The sequence below is a fragment of the Humulus lupulus genome, chromosome 1, assembly GCF_963169125.1.
Source record: "Humulus lupulus chromosome 1, drHumLupu1.1, whole genome shotgun sequence".
Lineage (NCBI taxonomy): Eukaryota > Viridiplantae > Streptophyta > Magnoliopsida > Rosales > Cannabaceae > Humulus > Humulus lupulus.
Window position 1 is genome coordinate 103,718,678 of NC_084793.1, and position 13,188 is coordinate 103,731,865.

The 13,188-nt window shown below is 43.1% G+C and overlaps 1 protein-coding gene across 1 annotated transcript; it reads right to left on the minus strand.

The window, feature by feature from the left end:
- Positions 1–555: 555 nt before the first annotated feature.
- LOC133815391 (uncharacterized) lies at positions 556–1,578 on the minus strand. Its single transcript, XM_062248238.1, has 3 exons — positions 1,448–1,578; positions 954–1,324; positions 556–887 (listed from the first exon to the last, which is right to left on the minus strand). Exons 1-3 carry the CDS (start codon positions 1,566–1,568, stop codon positions 801–803), a joined length of 579 nt encoding a protein of 192 aa, XP_062104222.1. The 5' UTR covers positions 1,569–1,578; the 3' UTR covers positions 556–800.
- Between the last annotated feature and the right edge of the window lie 11,610 nt (positions 1,579–13,188).

Sequence of the window (13,188 nt, forward strand, 5' to 3'; positions counted from 1 at the left end):
AAGGATTATAGACGTTATCAAAGTCGAAGAAATAAAGAAATCTTGCAAAAAACAATTAGAGTCTGAACTACCCTCAGCTTATGACAATGATCTATGGTAACCTATGGTATGCACAACTCAAACTAAACTATACACTTATCTATTCTCTTCAAATATTACATTTGTTAAAATTACTACTATGTCTGTCAATCATTCAAAATGTTTATCAATCATTCAAATTCAAAAATATAAGGAGAAATTTTAACACTCATTTAGAACACCATAAATAGAAAAATATTTCTTCTAGCAGTCATCGAACCCCGCTAGGCAAACAATACAAAAGATGAATTCAAAAAGGGGACTTGTACAAGGCAAATGTCAATTATCAAAACACTCAGATACATGAACCATTAAGCAAAACATGAAATGAAACTAAGCATTTGTATGAGGTCTTTCACGATCCTTTGTAGTACCAAGATCATGGATCTCGGCAGCCGCTTCTTCGATATTCACAACAGAAGCATCTTCAAATTGTTCAGCTCCTTCACTCTCAACATCCAAACCCATGTGGGCATAGTAAGTTTCTATCTCACCTTCCACATCCCAGTCATTATATCTTCCTTCCTTGTACTCGATCATTAGTTCTCCACGAGTCTTGATAACAGCAGTCAAAGCAACCTGCTCAAAATCAAAGGCAAGGTCCTCTGCCTTTTTCTTCTCATTATTCAGCTCTTGCTTCACCTTCTTAAGCTCATCCTTTAGAGATTTAATGAGATCTTTAGATTGGCTCTCTTTCTCTACATGCTTCTCAATCTCTAGCTTCAGGGAAGCATTATTATTGGCCAAAATTCTATTCTTCTTCTCCAAACAGGATAATCTTCTCGAATGTAAATCATGGCTTGAAGAATCTACATACATTACAACCAAGTTTAAAAAGAGCTAAAAGAATTACACACAATAAACAACATCCTTACCTTGTAAGCCTCAGCTACTCCATAGTTGGCAGCCCCAACTCGACCAAGATCATTCAATCGTTCTCGATCAGCAGGATGAAGTAGTCCACTTACATGTCCTTCAATCGATGTAGGGTTCGAGTAAACCGACACTGTATGAGGAATTCGTAGGACAGTCTCATCAGGGACCTCTGGGTCAAGAAAGTCAACTTTCCTCTTGATAGTAGTACATGTACCCAAAGAAGATTGGGTCAGCGGAATATCAGAAAAGTCAATCTCGGAAACTTGTTGGGACCCACTTGTCTTTGGCCTCTTAGCTATTGTCAGTTTAGCTTTAGCCATAGCATCACTAGCTTTGGGTATTTTGATCACTCTTTTTTGAGACATCTTGTCTACAAACATACGTTGCTCTTTGGTCAAGTGAGTCAAAACAATAAACTCAATTCCAACCTCCTCAAGTTCTCAAGTCAGAACAAGGATGTGAATGTGTTCAAGGGATTGAAGTTCAGAGATACCTTCGTCGTAACTGTCTTGTGATTTTCGCCGACAATCTTTGGGAAGAAACTTTCTGAAATTACGATGCTCCTCTTTTATAGATTCAATATCCTCAATAATTTGATCAACTAGCTCGTCCATGTAAGGTTGAGCACCAAGGTCTGCATCTGCACCAAAAACGGTACGTCAACATTGGTAAAGCATATGTATTCGTCACAATAAAAGCACACAATTCAACACTCACTCAAGATCCGCCAAGAGAATGGAAAACTTCGTTCAACCCCTGGCTCAAACAAACCACTACCTCTAAAGAAGCAATATGCTTCCTTCCAGGCAGAATCAACAGCCTTAGTCAAACTGGTTACAAATGGTTTTTGCTAGAGCGACAAATGAATTGTACTCGACCCTTCTCTCTATCGTGTTCTTTAGCATAATAACGTTTCCTAAAAATTATGGGATCCACTATAATACCAAACCTTTCAATAAAGTGCTCAAGGCCTAGGAGCAGTCTCCAACTATTTGGCATAAGTTGCCCAGGTGATATTTCATAGAGACTAAGTACCTCGGCCACCAAAGGAGTGAAAGGGAACCGAAATCCACAATCAAAAGCTTCCTTGTAAAGACACACCCAATCTCCCATATCCCAGTCAGCCCTCTCATAAGATTTAGGCAATCTCATTTCCACATTTGAAGGTATATTATAAGCAACTCTCTAGTTTTGCAAATCTCTACTTGTTAAGGTGCATTCAGGGTTTACGTTAAGGAACCCAGTAGGACGACCGGAGCACTCGACCTGACATTCATAATGTTCACCACCTGATGGACCAATCATGAAACCTATTGTCTCTGGCTCCTCTCCACTCCCAAAAAGTGTTGCGCCCATATCTATTTTGTCACAATCAATTTTTTGCACAAGAGTAACTCGGTCAAATGGAACCCCCATTGGGATCCCATCACTCTCAACATCCTCAATCAGACAATTTGACAAAAAAACTCTCATTGTTCTCCACGGCATTGTCCGTATATCCCATAGCGTGAGAACTCCGCTCTATAGCAAAGTCTAGATTCATCAATTCAAAACTCTACATTCACCACTAGTGACAGTTCAATACTTGAACTTGGACATATTTTGCTTGAGTCAACCTAAGCAAATTAACATATGTTAAAGAGCAATCAACTTCTGTGATCAGACATCACATATAGAAAATCCAAAACTAATGATTAAACACCCACAGTCAATTTTTTCCAATGGAAATGAGAGAGCACCCACAGTCAATTTTTAACAAACAAAAGTGAAAAAGCACCCACAGTCAACTTTTACAAATAAAAATGGTGTAGCACCAGCGGTCAATTTCTTCAAAATAGTACCAACAATCAAATGGAAAATAAACACTAGCACTCAAAACTACCAAAATAATTAAAATCAATTATATTCAAAAGATAGACCCACAAACAGGCCCATGAGAATACTACAAAATCAAACAGGATCAAAAAGCTAAATCTTTTCCAAGCATAAAGAACAAATTTTGGGACAAACCCTAAAATCTCAAGCATTCTAGAAATCAACACAATGATTCAAACAATCAACAACAATAAAAAAGTTGTAGAGAGAACTAACCCCAATACAATAACAAGGTGCTCAAGCTTCAACCTTAGGGTGACCCTTTTAGATCTGTAGATGGAGTTGGAGTTCATGGAGGGAATCTCCTGCCTAAACCTCCTGCCTCGTTTTCCCCTTATGATTGTCATGGGTTCATCCTGGGTTCCCCTCAACCCTTGTTTTTGATCCACCCTTGCTTAGTGCTCTCACACTCAGTGCCTCGGTGGAAGACCCTTGCTAGGAAGAAAAAATGGAGGGTAATGTGCCCAGTTTCTACCTCACCCTTTTCTTTTGGTTTTGCAGTTATGGAAAAGAGAGTACGGCAATGGATGGCTTCTGAGGCACAAGATTATGGTTCTTTACTAGTGTCCTCCATTCTGTCCAATGTGTTAGAGAACCGGCTGTTGGATCTATCTATGAAATACCGCATTGGCAAGGAATACCAATTTTTTGTTCCTTCCAATACCTGTCGAGCCAATAATCCCCCTCAGGGGTGATTGTCCATGAGCGAGCATATCCTGAAAGCAGGTGGGACCATTCCTCTGCACTTGTTTTTTATCGCGATACTTAATCACTTTGACCTTGCCTCGCTCCAACTGGCACCTAACAGCTGGTTGACCCTAAGTTGCCTATACATGGCATTCATTGAGCTCAACCAGTGCGCTCCTACGGCCCAGGAGGTGCACTTTATGTATAACCTCATGCCAACCCCAAAATCCAAAGGATTTTATTTCTTACAGAAGGCCAACTCCCTCATAGAGGGTTTTGTTTCAAACCCGGGGTCCTGGAAGCAAGATTTTTTCTTCGTAAAAGGTCCCCTCTACGTACGCGAACGCTTTCGCTCGTCCCCAAGTAAGTGCTTCAAGTTTGTCGTCCTTTTGCTTTGAATTGGTTATTCTGGAGCTAATGCTTACATTTGCAATTGTGTTGATTTTGTAGAGGAGTTGGGTGACCCTGACATTCCCCAATCGGAGGCATCCCCAGTGGACAAAATCCTCGATGCCAACCCCGCCCTGAAAATGGTCGCTCGCCTCTTCACCGTGGCAAACCTGGACTGCTTCAACTTGTTTGTGGTTTCAGATCCTGATGCGTTGTGGCACATTTCCAAGCAAAGGAAGAAGGCGCCTCTAGTTGAGCATCACTCTGATGGAGGCGATGTAGAGTGGGTGCCCGAGGAGGTTTCCCCAGAACACAGGCGACCTCGCCGGTCATCTCTGTCTCCCAGGGGATGCCCTCCTTTGGCCCCTATAGACCAAGACATGGCCTCTCACTCCCACGGTCAATAGGCCTTGCTGAGGGGCTTCGTCTGTCCCTTTTCTGAGGACTACAATGCTCTCCCTCATGCTTCCCTCAATCCTGATTCATCGGGGCTCATTTTCCTAATATTCCTGCGCCCCCTCCTCCTTCGGTGATCGGGTCATCTGTCCCTACCTAGTTAGGCACTACCCTTGACACGGAGGAGGCACCTTGGGTGGGTCATATGGAAACCTCTTATGGGAAATGATATACTCGGGTTGTCGAGGGTCTTCCTAAGACTAATTGGAGAATTCTCGAGAATTTTTCCATGTCAGAGCTTGGGGAGACTCTTGTGCGCTCCGGCACTTGGGTGAGTTCATGCATCTTACATTGGCCTTACCCCCCCCCCCCCTCCATTTTTTTATCATCATTATTATTATTTTTCTTGTGCAGACTTATACAGTGGCCAAACGCTTTGCCAACTCGGTGCAGGACCTCTCCTCGTCGAATGCCGAAAGGGACCGTCTAACGATCAAGGTTTAGGGGCTCGAAAGTGAACTTACTGACACCAAGCTTAAGCTTGAGAAGGCCCTGGTGAAAGCCTCTTCATCGTCGAAAAAGAAGAAGAGGGCGAATGCCAAGGCCGTGATGCTGCAGGAGAAGGTTGCTCACCTAGAGGCCGATCTTAGTGGAGCAGAAGCCAAAATCGCAATGTTGCAGGAGAGGGTCACTTTCTTAGAGGTGAATTTGGCTAATATCGAGTACAAATCCACAGAGCGCGCCCTCTGTGGAGTATGGAGGAAAAATCTTAACTTCGATTTCTCCTCCTTTGGTGAGCACGCCGTTGCCAGGGTGGCTGAGTGGAATGCCTGCGGCAGGAGGCCCTAAGATTCTGCTTCTGTGAGCTTATCTTTTAATTCAATTTGGCAGTATGCTCATTTGAGCTTATCATTAAAAAAAATTGGAACTTTTGTTAGTCCTGTGACATTATCGCGACTCCTTTTTTCTGTATATATATATATGTGTGTGTGTGTGTGATTATTTTCTTTTGTTCCTCTATGTTTGAGGTCCTTTTGAGCCCGCAAAATGGGGTTCAATAGGTTCTCTTTTTTATATTTACTTTTTTATTTATCATGCTTGAGGTCCTTTCGAGCCCATAAGAAGGGGTTCGATAGGTCTCTCTTTGGTGCCTCTTGATTGTATCCATGAGGATATGTTGACCCTTTGGGTTCTAGTTATCGTTTTATATACTTTTGCGCGCACTTATTATTTCTTGCGAGAAACGTCCTTTTCGTCATTATTCACAGTACTATTTTTGCAAGGGTCCCTTTTAGGACCCTTTTTGGCTAGATGATTAGTAGTGAAAAATGCACATTTGTTGATTTTAATTGTCAAAATAAATTAAGTTTTAATTAATATTTTCATGGAAATTAATATGATTTTTTTTATAAGTGAAAATATTTGATTATGATTTAATTTATTGTTATTTTGTAGGAATTAAAGTTGTATTTTGGCCCTTTGAAATGAAAAGAGAAATAAAGAATTAAATCTGAAACAAATAGAAGAAAATTGGCAAAATTGAAAAGAAAAGGGCCAAGAATCCAAAGGACCCAGCCGAGGCCCATTTTCCTCCCCAGCCCACTGAAGCCAAGTCGAGCCACCTGACGCTGCCAGCCTGCCAACCAACCGCCTCGCGCCACGCGTCCCAGCCTTGCCCCCTTCATCCATGCGCCCAATGTAGCACACCGAAGCTTCCTCCAACCCGAGCCCAACCTTCCAGCAGGCCTAGGCCCAACACACCTTTCAGCAACTCACACCCGGCGACCCAGCTTGCCTCCTTCAACATTCAGCAACGCAACAACATTTATTGATTTTAATTGTCAAAATAAATGAAGTTTTAATTAATATTTTCATGAAAATTAATATGATTTATTTTATAAATGAAAATATGTGATTATGATTTAATTTATTGTTATTTTGTAGGAATTAAAGTTTTATTTTGTCACTTTGAAATGAAAAGAGAAAGAAAGAATTAAATCTGAAACAAATAAAAGAAAATTGGAAAAATTGAAAAGAAAAGGGCCAAGAATCCAAAGGACCCAGCCCAGGCCCATTTTCCTCCCCAGCCCACTGAAGCCGAGCCGAGCCACCTGACGCTGCCAGCCTGCTAACCAACTGCCTCGTGGCACGCGTCCCAGCCTTGCCCTTTTTCAGCCATGCGCCCAATGTAGCACACTGAAGCTTCCTCCAACCCGAGCCCAACCTTCCAATAGGCCTAGGCCCAACACACCTTTCAGCAACTCACACCCAGTGGCCTAGCTTGCCTCCTTCAACATTCAACAACGCAGCAACAAGGCCCAAAGCCAACCTCTCAACCCAGCAAGCCCAGCACCCAAGCAACTTCAGCCAGCCTTTTCTTCTCCCAGCCAGCGCCACATGGCACCTCCTCATTGGCTGGGAATGGGTCAAAACCCACTTCTGCCACCAGCCACCTTCAACCCATATTTTGTGGGTATTGGGCCTTGCAAATTTCTATTTTGAGCTTTAAAGTTCATACTTTGTGGCATTTTAGAAAAAGAGCACTTTGACCACACACCAAAATAACTAGGTTAATATTTATAATAAGATTTGATTTTTTTCAAAATCATATTTTATTATTAATATTTCAGATTTATTTTGTAAATCCCAAATTATTGTTTAATTTCTTTTTAGTCCTTTTCTCCCTCTATAAATAGGAACTCTTCCTTCACAATTTCTATGTAATTTTTAGAGTAAAGAAACTATAGCAAAATTTCTACTCACTTTCTTCTCATATTTTCTTCTTAGAATTTTGTGAGAATCATGAGCATAATGGCCTAATCTTCCTAGGAAGGTTAGGGATGATTCCATATGCTAGTGTTGTTATTTTTCTACTTTGATTTACTATGTTCTTAATGTAATATATTTGAGTTATTTATGTTCTTTCATCTCCATCTCTATCTTGTTATCTTTATTTACTTATGCTAATAGTATATAGGATTAGTCATGCTCTTTCTATGTGCTTCAAATTAGTAAAAGTAACATTGATACATAATTTTATGTCTAATCTTCTATTGCATTATTGCCTTTGGGTATTTTGTCATTTTTAGATTTTTCATAAGATTAACATTGTGCTTTTAAAGTAAAGAACTTTATAACTCAAATGGACTTTTGTTAGAAAAGAATATGGACTTTAATGTTAGATTTTCCAAGTAAATGTTGGGATTTGAACTATTTACTTGTATATTTTTGTAAATAAAGTAAGTAAGTAACTAAACAAGAAAATGGATGATTCTTGAAACCTTTCCATTTCTCAAACTCTTGATTACATCTTACTTTTATTTCACTTATCTCATTTTATCATTTCATCAAAAAGACAACACCAAAATCTCAAATATCTTTTTATTTCCATTTTTTATTTATTTCTTGTTACTAATTTTTTTTGTGTTATTTTCTACTAATCTTTTGATTTTAGGTTACCTCCTTGTGGATCGAACGCTCGATTATACTACAACCACCACTTAGTGGTTGTCACGATTTGGGCGTTAAACACTAGACAGTTTGGTGGCTTATTGGTGGGTGCTCTTCCTGAGGCATTTCCTCTAGTGGAAGCATCTGCCTTTATTAGGAGGCTCTTTTTTTTTGTAGGACCTTTTGACCTCCTTGATGTTCATAAGGGTAGCTAATCCTCGTGAAATCAAGTGATGTCTTACCAGGTCTTCTTCTTTATTTGTAAGGGGTCTTTTTTAGGATATGAGGGTCTCGTTTAAGATATAAGGGTCTCATTAAGGACCCATTTTTTCTGCTATATACTCTGCCCCCCAAGTGGTTGGCGAGATTTATCTCGACAGGCACTTTGATCATTCTATTCACGCATTTTGATAATCATTTTGCTTAAACAAGAATCTTTACTACATATTCATCTAATGTCACATCATATGCATTGGAAACAGGTGAAGTACATGGTAATTTAATGTGACTTCGTTCTTACTACATATTAAGGAGTCCAAGTTGAACTTATAGCTATTACATTTAACTTGCATGCTAGATAGAACAATAACATTCGTGCCTCAACATGGAGGTCTTACTGATAATATTTCTTTAGATGTTTTGCATTCCATGCTCTGGGTACCATGGTATCATCCAAGCGTGCAAGCTTGTAGGTGTTAGGGGGCACAACCTGGGTAGCTTGGTAGGGCCCTTCCTAGTTTTCCCCTAACACACCCACACTCGGGTCTCGAGTGTTGGGCAGGACTTTCCTTAACACAAGGTATCCAACTCTGAATGCCCTCTCTCATACCCTTGAATTATAGTATCTTGCGGCTCATTTTTGATATGTTGCCAGCCTCAGTTGTGCCATTTCTCTCCTTGCTTCCAACAGGTCCAAATTTCCGGCTAATGCTGCGATGTTAGCCTGGTCATCATATGCTTGTATGCGGATGGAGTTAATCTTCATTTCTATTGGAAGGACAGCCTCTGGGCGTGATGGCCATTTTTAGCTCCCTATGAGTCAAGCTCCCTACCTTGGCTGCCTCCATATTGAACCTGTGGGTGTAGCTCTTTAGACTCTCATTTTCTCTTTGTTTTACGTTAGCGAGGCTGGTGCCTGGCATTGTGTAATCACGCACGGCGTGATGTTGCTGAAGAAATTCATCAAAAAATTGTTGCCAAGACCTGATGGACCATGGCCGGAGTCTTTTGAACCATTTGTACGCAGGTCCTTTCAACTTGGCAGCAAAGCAATGGCATCTAGCCCCGCTACTAATTCCCCTTAATTTCATCATATCATTAAATGTGTCCAAATGGTACTTTGGATCCGTATTTCCTTCATATGGGTTCATATGAGGCTCCTTGAAGTTGGCTGGGAGCCGGATGGCTTGAATTTCCTTAGTGAAGAGCGAATCATGGTCGAACTCGTCATCGACGGCTTGTCCTCCAAATGTGGTGATTATCTTACTTCGGAGGCTCCTCATTTCTGTGTCTAGGTCTTGTCTCCTCTTATTCAAGGAGTCTCTCAACATGGACAGGTTAGTGTTTCCCTTTCCTTTGTCTTCCCGAGGCTCCATAGGAGGTGTAGTCCTTTTGCCTGCCTTTTTTTTTGTTGAGTTCTTCCCGTAAGTCTAAGGGTGTTTTCCTTGAAGTGACCTCGACTTTGTTACAAGGGTCAACGTTGTTCTTCTGCTCTGGCCTCTTGGGCGACGTTCGCGCTGCTTTGTTCAGGGGGTATTACTGGTGGAGAGTCGAGTCCTCCCATCGTCCACTGGGACCGTGGTTTCTACCCCCTCTTGTCCTTTCTCTTTTCACCTAGGAAGAGATATGTTCGATTTTCCTTGTAACAAGCCATTCAACACCTCTTGCATGTTTTTTAAGGTGGTTTCTAGCCTTTGGTTCTTCCGGTGCAGTTCGCGTATCTCCTCTTCGTAAAATCGGGACCTAGAACTCGAGCTCACGGAATGGACTCGAGGATTCTTGTCGGGCCTGCGCATGGATGAGCCCGGATCTTGCTGACCAGAGTTCGGCACCTATGGCAGCTTTGGGGGCGGGAACTCGCTGGCGTCTCTCGTGGGGGCTGCCGCTGACCTCAGACGATGCTCATCAGGTGGGACGGTCGGGGACGAGGCCTCCATTTCACCTTCAGGAACCCCTGGGTCCTTCGATGCATGCACATTTTCAAGTGGCGAAGGATTCTTCATGGAGGCCTTCAGTTGATCTCCATCGAGGTGTACCTCAACCTCCCGTGGTTCTCTCAACAGCTTAGAGCATCTCGGCATCTTTGCTACCGGAATCGATGGAAGAACAGTGGCTTGGCACTTATCCTTCCCACAGACGACGCCAAATTGTTGACGGTAAGAACTTGTCAACGGAATGTGGATGGAAAACTCAGAAACTTAAATTAAAATATAATGAACACAAATGAACGTATAGAAACTTAAAGGAAAATTGCAAATAGGAAATAGAAAATGGAAAGAAAACTCATCTATTTCCCTTAGATCAATCTGGTTTTACAAGAATTTTCCAACCCCTTTGTTTGAGGGGTCCGGAACAATTTATAGTGAATCTCTAATGGCTTATGATACATTGTGGTCCTGGGGGACCATATGGTACATGGGTACGTCGTTAGTGTGGTGGCACAAGTAGTAGTGGTGCAGAAGGTCGTGGTGTCGGCTACGGTACATAGTCAGGGTCTGTGGGGGTGCCTCCACTACTTATTTAGTACGAGTGTCAGAGAAGTGACACCAGGCATAGTGGTGCGGGTGGTTGTGGTGTTGGAGGAGTGGAGGTCAGCTTCAATACGTGTCAGGGGTCTGCAAAAGTACTCCTACCTTGGTACCATGTCGTACCCCCACTACTTGTTTGGTGTGGGTGTTGTCCCTGTATCCAAACACCTCTTGATTGGTACGTACATTCCGTACCTATACGTGTACCCTGCCCCTAGTGGATGTTTTCACCTTTCGAAGATGTACATGTTGATCTAGCCCCTTTATATTTTTCTAAGTATCAGATTACTTATTGACTGGAAAGGATACATATGGGAGGTAAGCTTTACTAGTGACACCTACCCTCAAAAGTAGGGTAGGGCCTTGTCAGTGAGGCTCATATTTCAAAGAGGCTCAATAAATGATGGACATGCTAGTTTGTTAAGGGGTGCAAGGTGTGAGAAGCTTCACGTGATGTTTTATGCGTGAGGCCACCCCTTCGCGAAGCGCCATCTGAGGCGTGAGGCTACCGTCTTCGCGAGGCTCCCTTTGAGGTGCGAGGCTGCCCCTTCACGAGGCGCCATCCGAGGTGCGAGGCCACCAACTTCACGAGGCGCCCTCTGAGGCACGAGGCCACCAACTTCGCTAGGCGCCTTTTGAGGCGCAAGGCCACCCCTTCGCGAGGCGCCATCCGAGGCGCGAGGCCACCAACTTCATAAGGCGCCCTATGAGGTGCGAGGCCAGCCCTTCACGAGGCGCCATCTGAGGTGCGAGGCCGCCCCTTTGCGAGGTGCCATCCGAGGCATGATGCCACCATCTTTGCGAGGCGCCCTCTGAGGCGCGAGGCCACCCCTTCGTGAGGCACCATCTGAGGTGCGAGGCCACCAACTTTGTGAGGTGCCCTATGAGGCGCAAGGCCACCCCTTCGCGAGGCGCCATTTAAGGTGCAAGGCCACCCCTTCACGAGGCGCCATCCAAGACTCCAGGCCACCATCTTCGCGAGGCGCCCTCTGAGGTGTGAGGCCACCATCTTCGTGGGGCGCCTTCTGGGGTGTGAGGTGCCTCCTTCTCTCCCGAGGCGCTACCCTTGACACGAGGCCACAACCTTCGTGAGGTGAAAGGCACTCCTTTGGTGCTACTTTTCACAACCATCGCGAGGTACAAGGCGCTCCGTAGGTGAGGCTATGTCTCACGAGATTCGCAAGGTTCATGATTGGGTGTGTGTAATTGCCTTGTGAGACTTTTGGTGCAAGGGGCAAGAACGGGTTTGGTTGCTTCCATCCTGAGTTTACATTTTGAGAGACATGAGGTGGGGGTCTTTTGTAAGCATGAAGTTTTAGCATCAACACAGCCATTGTGCTTCAATGAATGAATGAATTTAATTTCTTAAGTTTTACTTAATTCTTTAAATTTCTTTCAACGAGGGACTTGTCCTGTAGACCTGTCAACCCCATCGGATCATGTTTGATTCTGGTCCTTGAGGGACCTATCGACCCATAAGATCCAAACAAGAGACTGGTCCGAGGACCTTGTCACGAAATTATTGATCTTGTTCGATCTTGGTTCTTGAGGAGCCTATCGGCCCATATGATCCAAACAAGAGACAGGTCATAGGACCTTGTCGTCAAGTTATCGGATCATGTTCGATTCTGGTCCTTAATGGACCTATCGACCCATACAATCCAAAAGAGAGATAGGTCCTAGGACCTTGTTGTCAAGTTATTGAATCATGTTTGATCTTGGTTCTTGAGGAACCTATCGACCCATATGATCCCAACGAGAGACAGGTCCGAGGACCTTGTCGCCAAATTTATGGATCACGTTCGATCTTGGTTCTTGAGGAGCCTATCGACCCATACGATCCAAACAAAAGACTTATCCAAGGACCTTTTCACCAACTTATTTGATCATGTTCGATCTTGGTTCTTGAGGAACCTATCGACCTAAACGATCAACAAAAGAGACTAGTCTGAGGACCAGTCACCATTATTTGATCACGTTCGATCCTGGTTCTTAAGGAACCTATCAACCCATATGATAAAAAAAAAGACTGGTCCGAAGACCAGTCACCATCATTGGATCATAATCGAATCTATTCCTTGAGGGACCGATCGATAATTTGATCTAAGACTCGTTACAGGCTCGATTAGCCCATCTAAACCTGGTTAGTCCAACTTTGACACTTCTGTCTACAATCATTATAACAAGTACACGAGAGATTATGTAGATCGTGATCGACACATGCTACAAAATCTGCATTTGTGTATAGGTATCATTACTACTGAGTATGAAACCATCACCCGACTACCAATAAGGGACAAGCATTTGCTACTTGCATCATTGGATGAAAAGGAGAGCACTATGTGTCTAAATGTCGAAGCAAGGCATGGTCAAGTAGCAAGTGACCAAGGCTTTTAAACCCATGATCACTTGGGGGGCATATAGTACATACCGATCGGGGTATACACAAGCAATGAGGTTGTGACCTTAAGTACTAAGGAAGCTTAAGTTTTTCTAGGACATTTGTTCAACATATGTTCCAAAAATGCAAAAAACAAAAACAAAAAAGGCATTGGTAGGGAGACTCCTAGCCAAGTCCCTTATAGGGTGGTCGGCCAGATGATCAACCCTATAGGGTAGTCGGCCTATCACCCATCGGGTGGTCGACCTATTTTGTTCATGGTACTTAGTGAAGTATCATACTACTCAC